The sequence below is a fragment of the Odontomachus brunneus genome, unplaced genomic scaffold (assembly GCF_010583005.1).
Source record: "Odontomachus brunneus isolate Ranch 3 - 2012 unplaced genomic scaffold, Obru_v1 Obru_scaffold_047, whole genome shotgun sequence".
NCBI lineage: Eukaryota > Metazoa > Arthropoda > Insecta > Hymenoptera > Formicidae > Odontomachus > Odontomachus brunneus.
Genome location: NW_022639497.1, coordinates 1,443,001 through 1,457,228, shown reverse-complemented (window position 1 = coordinate 1,457,228; position 14,228 = coordinate 1,443,001). Strand labels below are relative to the sequence as shown.

The 14,228-nt window shown below is 31.5% G+C and overlaps 2 protein-coding genes across 2 annotated transcripts; both read right to left on the bottom strand.

The window, feature by feature from the left end:
• Nucleotides 1-3,600: 3,600 nt before the first annotated feature.
• LOC116844855 (cystathionine gamma-lyase-like) lies at nt 3,601-7,498 on the bottom strand. Its single transcript, XM_032816940.1, has 8 exons — nt 7,285-7,498; nt 6,631-6,791; nt 5,944-6,231; nt 5,624-5,758; nt 4,889-5,024; nt 4,672-4,824; nt 4,359-4,524; nt 3,601-3,920 (listed from the first exon to the last, which is right to left on the bottom strand). Exons 2-8 carry the CDS (start codon nt 6,760-6,762, stop codon nt 3,779-3,781), a joined length of 1,152 nt encoding a protein of 383 aa, XP_032672831.1. The 5' UTR covers nt 6,763-6,791; nt 7,285-7,498; the 3' UTR covers nt 3,601-3,778.
• A 726-nt stretch (nt 7,499-8,224) lies between these two features.
• LOC116844856 (cystathionine gamma-lyase-like) lies at nt 8,225-12,733 on the bottom strand. The gene is made up of 8 exons (XM_032816941.1): nt 12,566-12,733; nt 11,915-12,075; nt 11,109-11,396; nt 10,789-10,923; nt 10,048-10,183; nt 9,831-9,983; nt 9,515-9,680; nt 8,225-9,067 (listed from the first exon to the last, which is right to left on the bottom strand). The coding sequence occupies exons 2-8, from the start codon at nt 12,044-12,046 to the stop codon at nt 8,926-8,928; spliced, it is 1,152 nt and encodes a 383-aa protein (XP_032672832.1). The 5' UTR covers nt 12,047-12,075; nt 12,566-12,733; the 3' UTR covers nt 8,225-8,925.
• Between the last annotated feature and the right edge of the window lie 1,495 nt (nt 12,734-14,228).

Here is a 14,228-nt window from a genome sequence, read left to right as displayed (position 1 = left end):
AGTTTAACTTGTCTTGATGTACAATAGCGATAGAGGAAAAAGGATGATGAGCAGTAGATAAATATAGATTCGATTTTTTCAGTTGCATCCCCTTATAGAAATATCATACTAAGAATCATTGATAATTACTTATTATCCAGTATTTTTAATATTGAAAATAAGTAATTATCAATGATTCTTAGTATGTTATTTCTATAAGAGTCTAACACGAATACGAATACAAATTTATAAGCAAAATAAGAACGAGAAGCAAAGTATAAAAAATTACTTATTTTTACATAAAATTGATAAAAGTTTTCGAATAAATTATACGATCAAACTATTCAGACTGCTCGACAAATTAAAAGATCCACACAATTTAAGGTACGATATTTAAATTTAGACTTGTCTAAGTTTTAAATTTAATCAAAGTTTTTTTAATCCTTAAAGATTTTTATAGTACTATTGTTAAATATTGAAATATTTATATTTTATATTAACATTTATGTTAACATTTTATCTTACATTAAATTTACATTTGGTGCATGATTAATACATTTCTAAAGATGAATGGAAATGGGAGCGTCCCGATTGACCACAGTACGATTGGACACAACCAACCGATGCAAAGGTTGAGTTCCCACTGAGCGCGTCACGCGTCGTGTCGTCTGCCTGCGTCATGAGTTAACCAATCAAATCATTCCATTGGAACAAGTGCGTCGTGCATCGTGTCATCCCAATTAGAGGATTTGATTGGTTAACTTATGACGCAGGCAGACGACACGACGCGTGACGCGCTCAGTGGGAACTCAACCTTTGCATCGGTTGGTTATGTCCAATCGTACCGTGGTCAATCGGATCCCACCCAATGGAAATGCACCAATCAAACTAGAGTATTTCCATCAAGCAATTCAGTACGAAAAAACAAAAGCACCATATGCAGCTGACTTTAGTTCTCTTTGTTCTGATTGATCAATTAAATGCTACTCTACTCGTCGAAAGTTTTGAAACGCAGCCTTGCTGTGGTATGTTCGAAAACGTCACCTAGGTGCTCTCTTTTTTTATCTCACTCTCGTATCTCACTCTAACGCAGCATATATATCCGGGTGATGTTTCTGAACTTAGAGATGTCCGATTCTGAATCGATTCGATTCTTTCCCCAAAAATAGGCTTATTCGTGTTGTTTGCACTCTTCGCACTTTTTGTATTTAAAACTAGACAGAAGTATATTGGAATGTTTCGAAGAAGCAAAAACGAGACAACTAACTCGATTGTTTCTTCCAAGCGTCTGATTAGGCGTCCATCTCTTTTTAAAAGCAAAAAGTATGAAACATGCAAGCAGCACGAACAACTCTTTTTCCCTAAATTTGTTAGGGAAAGAATCGAATCGATTAAGAATCGGGCATCTCTATTCTGAATGCATCTCAGTGGTGGGATATCGGCAGATATCGAACAATAAGTTCCGGCTTAACTGCCATTACGTTAAGCGTGTTCGAACATCAGGAATACAAACTCCCGTTTGGAAAGTGGCACGCTCTATACTTCTCCGGATCTCCGGATGTGGCCGAACTAAACGGGTGACGTCATGCGGAATGGGGATGCGCGCCAATTGAAGTATGAATGTGACAGACGTTATAGCAAGCAATAGCAAGCAGCACATATACAGTTGTGTGCATGCATATATGCATATGTATAAATATATAAATATATATATCTTACTATTTTTATAAGATGATAAGAATTAAAAAATGAAGAAACTAAATTATATGAGGTATTCGGTAACTCGCGCGATGTTGTATTCCCACTCCGCATGACCCGTTTAGTTCGGCCACATCCAGAGATTATCTCAGAGGGCGCGACTAAAAACGGGGACCAATTTTTACAAGAGGGAGTTTGTACTCTCTGCGAACATGTTTGAACCTATGATTTTTTGAGACACGTATCTTCTTCTTCTTAAATTTTGACCTAGAAAATTAACCCCTTTGGCGAGAAACGTACCTTAGTGAAAGAACTTAAAGAAAGGTTTGAATCCAAGTAAAATAATCAGAGAAGTTCCGGCCTAATCGCCGTTACGTTAAAACGTGTTTGAATACTTTCGGAACTGATTTTTTTGGAATTCGTATCTCGGTATCTTGGGTAAAAAAACAATAGAGATAAGTCTGAGTCCAAGTAAAATAATAATAAAAAGAAGAAGAAAATAACCAGAGACAAGAGATATCGGAACAATTATTCGCAAATGCTGTGATAGTGTCAGTGCCTACTTTAAGATATCGTAAGATCCCTTGCCTAAAAGAATTGTAAGAAGAAAAAAAAGAATTTTTGTAAAAGAAATTGAATGCTGTTCATGAACAATAAACTTATTATTTTATTTTGTCTATAGCTGATTAATCATACGAATATCAACATTTGTTGCAAGGAAAACTGCAGAAAATCTCTTACCAGTATTAACTTATATCAATATTAACTTTACACTTTTCATGTTGCTTGCACATTACTAAACATAACTTAGCTCTAGACACTGGCAGAAGAAACGTGGGCAAATTGCAATAGATAAATAGTCGGGTATTTTGTGCGGACTACCTATGGGTTCTTTATGTTGCGCCTAAATCCGTCGTTGGAAATTGCTGTATTGAGCTACTACATCATCTCACATATGTAAAGGGCTCCTATCACAGAGAAATTCTCCCAATATCCCATCATTGCTTGGTTGTAACTTATATACAGGCACGATGACGATTCTGGATGATTTATACGGCATTATATATCAAGTAGACCAAGTATAAAATATACTATCTCTATCTACAAGAATCATGAAACTCTTACTAGACAATGTATTGGAGATATAGAGAGTTGCGTATTACAAATTTTGAATCAGACGAATCAACTAACTTCCACTCTGGCTTGCATTATCCCGCTTAATCATTTCTCTTATGCCAAGGATTCTTTTGTAAATAGTTAAAATTCTGTAAATAGTTATCATTCAACACATGAATATACTAGAGAAGTAACTTTGTTTATGGTATAGTATACCAATAAGAGGAGAAATATGTTACATGGTCAAATGTTACACTAATTAATTACATTACAAGGCCTGTTTTTCTCAAGGAACTCCCTAAACTAGTGTATATTGATGCAATAGAGTGTAAAAAAAATTTTTTTCACTTTAACTCATTGTGTGCATTAGTATATAGTTCAGGAAATTCTTTGAAAAATAATAAACTTACAATGCATTGATAGTACAAACAACATCTATTTTTTATATGGTAGTATTTTATTTAACATGGAACAAAATATACCATGAAAAATTTATTAAGACAAAGTGTGACAAATAAAAATTGTCTATAGTGATTAAATATCAGTTGTATTAACTTTATTTGCAATTTCTACTAGAAAAATTTGGTTTTTGATCTCTTAATTTCTAATATAAATAAATGAGTGGCACTTTTTCAAACTTAAATTATTCATACTTTGAAACTGAATTTATTGTTTTGAAATAGTCTCAAAACTAAAATACTGAAGAGAGATTGGAACACATGATTACATGTGTCAAAATATGTTCTTCATGTGAATTCCAAGAAATTATCGACTATAAAAATATTTCATAAAAAAAAAATCTCCTTGCTTGTATCGAAGATGTATTTATTGTTGTAATTATGCCTTTACATCACTCTTGCAGTAAGCAATAATATGGAACTTTCATATGAATTTCTTTAAATTTGAATTATATTGTAAAATGTATGCAACTATTTCCTTGTTACATACCCTTGTTATATTATGTTGCTATTTAAAATAACTTTGATTAGCAAGCATCTAGTGCTTGTTGGAGATCAGCTATAAGGTCCTGCTCTGCTTCAAGACCAATAGACATTCGAATCAAATTTTCAGTGATACCTAAGGCGTATCGTATTTTCACGGGTATAGAAGAGTGCGACAAGAAGAAGCTACAAAAGAAAACATCAATACATAATGTATCTTAGATTTCTTAATATATAATGCTAATTATCCATAGTTATATAAGAATAATCCAAGCCACAAAATTGTGATTTTTGAATTTTTGTTTACCAATGAGTAGTTTATACATCTTCCTATATGAAATAAAAAAACATTCAAACATTATTTAATTAAAAATTAATTAAAAACAGTTTCTATTTTTTAGTAGTGCGCATTTTTCACCCATTTTTTAACGTTTATAAATAATTTATAAACTTGCCTATAAATAATTTAAGGAAAAAAATTGATCATATTTGAGTGTGTAAAACCTTAGTGCTATTTACAATTTTAAAAATTATGTATTACATTTTTATCTTCATTTTTCTTGAAACATACTTCATGTGAGTTGGATGATTCTTACATAATTACAGCCAATTGTATACTCTTACGGCATTTCAACCAATGACTCGGGACCCCCTAACGACCCGGCTTGAGTGAAGACTTTCAGTGCCTTTAAGAACTTCGTTGGGTCACTTTTCAAGTAGAAAGATACCATTCCACTGTAACCTTTTAATTGTTTAATTGCGAGTTTATGTTGCGGATGCGAAGGGAGTACTACAACATAAAGACATTTCTTATCTATAACTTGAGTATTGATAAGGCAGATAATGACGAGTGTTACAACAAACGAATAATTAAATATCTCGTTATCATAATAAAAATTTGCATTATGAGATAAAGCGAAGAATATTGAATACGTACATGGATGGAGCACTTTCTCCACTTTAGAATGGCTCTCCAAAAATTTCGCTATGGCCAGACCATTTTTCATATGCCGTTCCATCCTGATTTCGAGCGTTTTTAAACTTCGAATGACCATGCTGCAGTCATAGGGTGATGGGATAATTCCCATTGCTAGATTCAAAGAACGTTTACATTATATATCGAATACAAGTAAGAGAAATTTTCTTGGGCTTACTATTTTGAAAATATCGCATTCTCTTCTCGAGATCGTCCCGGCGTGTAATCCCTGCACCCATTATAACATCTGAATGGCCATTCATATACTTTGTTAAGGAATACATTACTATGTCAACTCCGAGCTCCAAGGGTTTCTGTTTTAAAAATAAAGCATATCTGTTAGGATATCTGTTACCATTAATAGACATATATTCCTAATAAATATCGAATAATAGTTATATTAAATCAATATTATACAGTTTTCCACTCCAGAGTACGAGTGTAATATAACACGTACATAATAGTTATATTGTTTAGTAGAAAATTATAATTGATGTAATTTTATTTAGTCGATATTTACTGGCATCGATATTATTACATATAAGATTACAGACAAATTGATAGAATTATGAACAAATATGATATAAAAACCATCTACAAAAATAGATATTATTTAGCAACACAAATGGTTCTTACGGAATACAATAGGAATTTATGAAATTCTCGATCATGTTGTAGTTTATATAACAAAAGTGATTAGCGTATAAAAAAAATATGAAATTCAAACTCTTCTGCATTTGTTATAAAAAATATCGGCAGAAGAGCAACTTAGTTTCGTATTACTCCTCTTTCTGAAACTGTGAAATGTAATCTTCACGAATTGTTGAAAATAAATTTATGAAGGATCCGACACCAACACAGAAGCCAAACAGAACATATATTGATATTATTTCTTCCAAAATATAAAACGCACTTGGTAATAACACGTCAAAAATGTGTTATCGACAATTATTATTATGTCTGACTGGCGAGACTTTACAATGTCAACGATAGCTTTGATGTCAATCAGTTTTAGCGTGGGATTCGTTGGCGACTCTAACCATATCATCTGTAATTGGAATAATTTGTAATATAATAACCGAACAGACCATAATGTGATATGCGGTAAGTGATAATAATGAGAATATATAGTAAAAAATATATCAAAGAATATTTAAAGCAGTTTTATTAAATATTTTAAAATGTTCTCTTAAAAATAATTTTAAATAATATTTTATTTATTTTTAGTCTGACCTTAGTATTTGGTTTCAGAGCATCAATAACATTTTGTGGCACAGTCAAGTCTATAAAAGTAACATCTATATTGTTTTTAGTTAAGCCGGTTTGAAAATAATGACTGGTTCCACCATAAAGTTCATCTCCAGCGATAAGATGATCTCCTGAATTTAATAAACTTGTCAATGCTGTTGTAGCTCCTAAACCAGAAGAATAAGTGACAGCGCATTTGCCACCTTCTAGAGCAGCCAGGCAAGTTTCTAATACTTTGCGTGTAGGATTGTCACTTCTGCCGTATAGGAAACTCTAAATTAGACAATTGATATTATAATCTTATTATATAAGTAATATTATAATCTTATTATATAATCTTATATATTATAATCTTATTATATCTTAGATATTATAATCTTATTATATAAGTAATTTTTGAGTAAGTCTATGAAACATATTTTCAAATTATATCCGAAATTTCATAAATATAATTTATGGACGTATTTTGCTAAAAACTGTTTCAAAATGTACTAAAACAATGCACAAAATTTGATTCATGTCAATTTTGTTAATTATAAAAATGAATACAAAGCTTTTGCTTATAATTGATACCAATTGGCTGAATTGAAAGAATAATTGATATTGATTAATCACACACTGACTGAGTAGAATTAAGAATAAATTCTGACAAAATCTTTTTGTTTCTCTTACTCTATGATCAGAAGGATCTTGTTGAAAATTAGTAGACATCACTATGGGGGGTATCAATGCATAATGACTCCATTGTTGCGGATTTTGTCCAACGTGAATAGCTTTGGTAGAAAAGCCCTCGTACGAACTCATGACTTATTCCAGTATAGATTTATATAATGCTGTAATTTACTCTGATATAATTAATAACTCGATCGTTTTTTACACCACTTATTTCAGATATTCTAAACAAGTGCAACATACGATATTCGAAATCAAAATGCAATTTGCGATATATTTATACGACATACGAAGATAGAGAAGGAAAATTAAACTTGAATAACTAGAGTTTCGTAAAGTTATTTAGCGTCAGTAAATAAAAAATAGACTAGAAAAATTTTTGTTGATTATAAAACATATACACGGAAGAACAACAATCTTCTCTCGAAACCGAAATAGTCCATTATTGTAATCTGAGTAGAACATTCTTTGAATTGAAATTAAAATTGCGGCAATATCAAGCACGAAGTTGCTCCACTTTGTTTTTTACTACTCTTTTTGCACTGCATTTCTGTTTTGTTACTTTTTTCAAGGTAAAAACATATGCACATTGCGTTTAGTATAGAAGGTGCAGTTATCTAAAAGCACTAATGTTTTTTGTAGTAGATTGCTTACGTATGGTTTGAAAAGCCCGTGATTGATATTAACGAACGGCAAGAAAAAACCTCCGACAGTATTCAGCTTTGATTGATGTTGATTTCGCTCGGTGATGTCGACTGAAGTGCCTCGGCTACATTGACGACAATTTATAAGCGCATGGTAACTAACATTGTTGGACGATAGCAGCGTGCGGTTTGCGATAAATGAAGAAAGATGCAACGTACAGCTTGCAATGTTATTATATAAAAGCACTTATGCAACAACGTTATCGATATCATTGGATATTTCACGTATGTCAATGATATCGTATTTTCTAAATATTTTGCACATTCACTTCCTCTATTCTTTCTTGTTTTCTTAGTAAAGCAACATATTCGATAAAATTGAAAGAAAAAGCTAAGATCCTTAAAGATCTTCCGCTGTTTTTATTCATAGCATTAACTGCTTTAATTGTTGTCAATTTGTTATCTAAGCAGTTGGTCAATATAACGCTGATCAACAAAACTAGATCACGTGTTTTGTCTTAACGAGGCAAATTGTACAGAGCATTTCTATAGAATATCAACGAGCGTTGAACTGCTGGCAAAGTGACGATTATAGTATATCCCTATTAGTTTCACGACTTGCTTATTTACGTCTTAATATCTTACTCAGCTATCTGATAACTCTTTCTATCTTATCTTATTTAACATCGTTGTATCATCGCTCAACTAATTTAACCAATGATTACAAAATTATATAAAGTTAAGTAAAAATCTAATTTATTACATGTAGTACACAACGGAAAGTTAACTATTAGTAGCGAATAAGTACAGATTTGACTGTTTCAGTTACGTCTGAAATTCAGTTCAGTTAACGTGAAATAAGTGTAAATGTATGAGCAATGTCTGAAATTCAGTTCAGTTAACGTGAAATAAGTGTAAATGTATGAGCAAAACGAGAAAAAGGCGGAAAGAAAAACAAAATATAGAAAATTATTTATTTTCACATACAATTGACAAAAGTTTCGAATAAATTGATGGAACAGTTAACATAGGACAGGCTCTGTTTGATAACGCAAATGCTTCGAAACGTATAATAAACCCGTAATTCGTAATAAACCCAGACAGCACAATGTCCAAAATCGGATCATAAGACATCTTTAAGACATCCCCAGATAGCACATGATTTTCTGAGAATTCTGAGAATATTCTACGTCTATAGTGATTAAATATCAGTTGTGTTAACTTTATTTGCAATTTCTACTAGAAAAATTTGGTTTTTTATCTCTTAATTTCTAATATAAATAAATGAATGGCATTTTTTCAAACTTAAATTATTTATATTTAGAAACTGAATTTATTATTTTGAAACAGTCTCAAAACTAGAATACTGAAAAGAGATTGGAACAAATGATTACATGTGTCAAAATATATTTCTCATATGAATAGCAAGAAATTATCGACTATAAAAATATTTCATAAATATAAAGTCTCTTTGCTCGTATCGAAGATGTATTTATTGTTGTAATTATGCCTTTACATCACTCTTGCAGTAAGCAATAATATGGAACTTTCATATGAATTTCTTTAAATTTGAATTATATTGTAAAATGTATGCAAATATTTCCTTGTTACATACCCTTGTTATGTTACGTTGCTATTTAAAATAACTTTATTAGCAAGCATCTAGTGCTTGTTGGAGATCGGCTATAAGATCCTGCTCTGTTTCAAGACCAACAGACACTCGAATCAAATTTTCAGTGATACCTAAGGCATGTCGTATTTTCACGGGTATAGAAGAGTGCGACAAGAAGAAGCTACGAAAAAGGAAAACATTTATTTATCAATACATAATGCATTTTAGATTTCTTAATATATAATGCTAATTATCCATAGTTATGTAGGAATAATCCAAGCCTCAAAATAATGATTTTTGAATTTTTGTTTATCAATGAGTAGTTTATACATCTTCCTATATGAAATAAAAAAACATTCAAACATTATGAGCACCTAAAATTAATTAAAAACAGTTTCTATTTTCTAGTAGTGCGTTTTTTACCCATTTCTTTAAGGTTTAACCTTGCCTATAAATACTTTTAAGGAGAAAAAGATTGATCATGCTTGAATGATTGTGTAAAACCTTAGTGCTATTTACACTTTTAAAAATTATGTATCATATTTTTATCTTTATTTTTCTTGAAATGTACTTCATGTGAGTTGGATCATTCTTATATAATTACGGTCAATTAATTGTATATTCTTACGGCATTTCAACCAATGAGTCGGGACCCCCTAACGACCCGGCTTGAGTGAAGACTTTCAGTGCCTTTAAGAACTTCGTTGGGTCACTTTTCAAGTAGAAAGATACCATTCCACTGTAACCTTTTAATTGTTTAATTGCGAGTTTATGTTGCGGGTGCGAAGGGAGTACTACAACATAAAGACATTTCTTATCTATAACTTGTTGTGTATTGATAAGGCAGATAATGACGAGTGGTACAACAAACGAATAATTAAATATCTCGTTATCATAATTAAAATTTGCATTATGAGATAAAGCGAAGAATATTGAATACGTACATGGATGGAGCACTTTCTCCACTTTAGAATGGCTCTCCAAAAATTTCGCTATGGCCAGACCATTTTTCATATGCCGTTCCATCCTGATTTCGAGCGTTTTTAAACTTCGAATGACCATGCTGCAGTCATGGGGTGATGGGATAATTCCCATTGCTAGATTCAAAGAACGTTTACATTATATATCGAATATAAGTAAGAGAAATTTTCTTGGGCTTACTATTTTGAGAATATCGCATTCTCTTCTCGAGATCGTCCCGGCGTGTAATCCCTGCACCCATTATAACATCTGAATGGCCATTCATATACTTTGTTAAGGAATACATTACTATGTCAACTCCGAGCTCCAAGGGTTTCTGTTTTAAAAATAAAGCATATCTGTTAGGATATCTGTTACCATTAATAGACATATATTCCTAATAAATATCGAATAATAGTTATATTAAATCAATATTATACAGTTTTCCACTCCAGAGTACGAGTGTAATATAACACGTACATAATAGTTACATTGTTTAGTAGGAAATTATAATTGATGTAATTTTATTTAGTCGATATTTACTGGCGTCGATATTATTACATATAAGAGATTACAGACAAATTGATAGAATTATGAACGAATATGATATAAAAACCATCTACAAAAATAGATATTATTTAGCAACACAAATGGTTCTTACGGAATACAATAGGAGTTTATGAAATTCTCGATCATGTTGCAGTTTATATAGCAAAAGTGGTTAGCATGCGTATAAAAAAAATATGAAATTCAAACTCTTCTACATTTGTTATAAAAAATATCGGCAGAGGAGCAACTCAGTTTCGTATTACTCCTCTTTCTGAAACTGTAAAATGTAATCTTCACGAATTGTTGAAAATAAATTTATGAAGGATCCGACACCAACACAGAAGCCAAACAGAACATATATTGATATTATTTCTTCCAAAATATAAAACGCACTTGGTAATAACACGTCAAAAATGTGTTATCGACAATTATTATTATGTCTGACTGGCGAGACTTTACAATGTCAACGATAGCTTTGATGTCAATCAGTTTTAGCGTGGGATTCGTTGGCGACTCTAACCATATCATCTGTAATTGGAATAATTTGCAATATAATAACCGAACAGGCAATAATATGATATGCGGTAAGTGATAATAATGATAATATATAGTAAAAAATATATCAAAGAATATTTAAAGCAGTTTTATTAAATATTTTAAAATGTTCTCTTAAAAATAATTTTAAATAATATTTTATTTATTTTTAGTCTGACCTTAGTATTTGGTTTCAGAGCATCAATAACATTTTGTGGCTCGGTCATGTCTACAAAAGTAAGATCTATATTGTTTTTAGTTAAGCCGGTTCGAAAATAACTACTGGTTCCACCGAAAAGTTCATCTCCAGCGATAAGATGATCTCCTGAATTTAATAAACTTGTCAATGCTGTTGTAGCTCCTAAACCAGAAGAATAAGTGACAGCGCATTTGCCACCTTCTAGAGCAGCCAGGCAAGTTTCTAATACTTTGCGTGTAGGATTGTCACTTCTGCCATATAGGAAACTCTAAATTAGATAATTGATATTATAATCTTATTATATAATTAGTTTCTTATTATATAATTCTTATTATATAATTAGTTCTGAATAAATCTATGAAACATTTTCAAATTATATCCGAAATTTCATAAATATAATTTACCCAGCAAACACAATGTTACGTCTAACGTACATGTTAGTTGTAATTTCCTACTCAACAATATAACTGTTACATAACACGCATGTTATATAACAGTTATATTGTTGAGAAAGAAATTACAACTAACATGTATGTTACATGTAATATTGTGTTTGCTGAGTATAAACGTATTTTGCTAAGAACTGTTTCAAAATTTACTAAAAAAAATACACAAAATTTGATTTATGTCAATTTTATTAATAATTATAAAAATGAATACAAAGCTTTTGCTAGTTATAATTGATACTAATTGGCTGAATTGGGAGAATGATTGATATCGATTAATCACACATTGACTGAGTAGAATTAAGAATAAATTATGACAAGATCTTTTTGTTTCTCTTACTCTATGATCAGAAGGATTTTGTTGAAAATTAGTAGACATCACTATGGGGGGTACCAATGCATAATGACTCCATTGTTGCGGATTTTGTCCAACGTGAATAGCTTTGGTAGAAAAGCCCTCGTACGAACTCATGACTTATTCCAGTATAGATTTATATAATGCTGTAATTTACTCTGATATAATTAATAACTCGATCGTTTTTTACGACTTATTTCAGATATTCTAAACAAGTGCAACATACGATATTCGAAATCAAAATGCAATTTGCGATATATTTATACGACATACGAAGATAGAGAAGGAAAATTAAACTTGAATAACTAGAGTTTCGTAAAGTTATTTAGCGTCAGTAAATAAAAAATAGACTAGAAAAATTTTTGTTGATTATAAAACATATACACGGAAGAACAACAATCTTCTCTCGAAACCGAAATAGTCCATTATTGTAATCTGAGTAGAACATTCTTTGAATTGAAATTAAAATTGCGGCAATATCAAGCACGAAGTTGCTCCACTTTGTTTTTACTACTCTTTTTGCACTGCATTTCTGTTTTGTTACTTTTTTTAAGGTAAAAACATATGCACATTGCGTTTAGTATAGAAGGTGCAGTTATCTAAAAGCACTAGTGTTTTTTGTAGTAGATTGCTTACGTATGGTTTGAAAAGCCCGTGATTGATATTAACGAACGGCAAGAAAAAACCTCCGACAGTATTCAGCTTTGATTAATGTTGATTTCGCTCGATGACGTCGACTGAAGTGTCTCGGCTACATTGACGACAATTTATAAGCGCATGGTAACTAACACTATTGGACGATAGCAGCGCGCGGTTTGTGATAAATGAAGAAAGATGCAACGTACAGCTTGTAATGTTATTATATAAAAGCACTTATGCAACAACGTTATCGATATCATTGGATATTTCACGTATGTCAATAATACGACTATCGTATTTTCTAAATATTTTGCACATTTACTTCGTCTATTCTTTCTTGTTTTTTTAGTAGAGCAACATATTCGATAAAATTGAAAGAAAAAGCTAAGATCCTTAAAGATCTTCCGCTGTTTTTATTCATAGCATTAACTGCTTTAATTGTTGTCAATTTGTTATCTAAGCAGTTGCCAATATAACGTTATCAACAAAACTAGATCACATGTTTTGTCCTAACGAAGCAAATTGTATAGAGCATTTCTATACAATATCAACGAGCGATGAAACTGCTGGCGAAATGACGATTATAATATATCCCCTGATAGCCAAACGTGCCAAAAGCAAATTTTGGCAAAGCGTGCTGCAAGTTTTATCAACAGAATAACGACAAAATTGCAGCATGATTTGCTATATCAAGTAATGTCGGCAAAATGTGTGCAATATTGCGACACGACCTGTTAGCAAGCGTGATAGCAAACTGCTGACAAAAACCGGACCGGACCGGACAATCTATCATTAGTAGTATGATGGCATATTGATAGCAGAAACTGAGCAAATCGTGCCGAGTGTGATAACAAATTTGCAGCAAATAGCGAACAAGACGAAATTTGCGGCAAAAGCCGAGCAAGTCGTGCCAAATCTCATGTAACATATCAGGGCCGTACGAACACGTTTGTTAGTGAAGTTGAAGTGGAGTAACATACAGGGCGACAGACTTCCCTTATAGAAATTTAATACTGATAAGTGATAATTTGGCCAGTGATAATTGCTGTCGTTCAATAATTTTATTACTCGTACGAGTAATAAAATTACTATTTATTACTGGCCAATTTATCACAGCCAGTGATACTTTTCTATAAGGGTTGAAGAACCAAAGATCTCGAGTTCAAATCCAATGTGAGCAAAGAATTTTTTCCAAGACAATATACACTGAGATACTTACGTTCTACATGATTAGGAAGAGTTCAATAATAAAAGCCACTGGTGTCATCTCTAAAAGACACAAATAGCATTTCATAGAACTAAAAATTTTAACCAGGACAGTCTATCTACTAATGATGAGATATGCCTGATGCAGAAAATAAACTACATCACTAGTTATATTTTTTTTGTCTAACTATTAGGTAACTTATGTTATATCTTCATTAGGAAAAGTTATATTGCCTAGCAACTAGTTTGGTTTTTACCATAATTATGTTGTTTCTTTTATCTTATTATTAGTTAATATATTGCATATAGCTATTCGCAAAAGCGTTATATTATTGGTTCATCACTGTCTAGTTACACTAGCTAATAACTATGTGTATGTGTCTGTTGGATATAACTTTATTATATAATGACTAGATTCTCATAAAGTGCAAATTCTACTCGGGTAGTTTTGGCC

What these genes read in the sequence shown, in the direction of transcription:
- LOC116844855 (XM_032816940.1), bottom strand. Translation starts at nt 6,762, where the DNA reads ATGAGTTCGTACGAGGGCTTTTCTACCAAAGCTATTCACGTTGGACAA. An exon ending in CTCTGAAACCAAATACTAAG is followed by an intron (nt 5,759 to 5,943) that starts GTCAGACTAAAA and finishes TTCCAATTACAG; the next exon opens with ATGATATGGTTAGAGTCGCC. An exon ending in AATGCGATATTTTCAAAATA is followed by an intron (nt 4,825 to 4,888) that starts GTAAGCCCAAGA and finishes CTTTGAATCTAG; the next exon opens with CAATGGGAATTATCCCATCA.
- LOC116844856 (XM_032816941.1), bottom strand. Translation starts at nt 12,046, where the DNA reads ATGAGTTCGTACGAGGGCTTTTCTACCAAAGCTATTCACGTTGGACAA. An exon ending in AAAATCCTTCTGATCATAGA is followed by an intron (nt 11,397 to 11,914) that starts GTAAGAGAAACA and finishes TATCTAATTTAG; the next exon opens with AGTTTCCTATATGGCAGAAG. An exon ending in GGAGAAAGTGCTCCATCCAT is followed by an intron (nt 9,681 to 9,830) that starts GTACGTATTCAA and finishes TTTATGTTGTAG; the next exon opens with TACTCCCTTCGCACCCGCAA.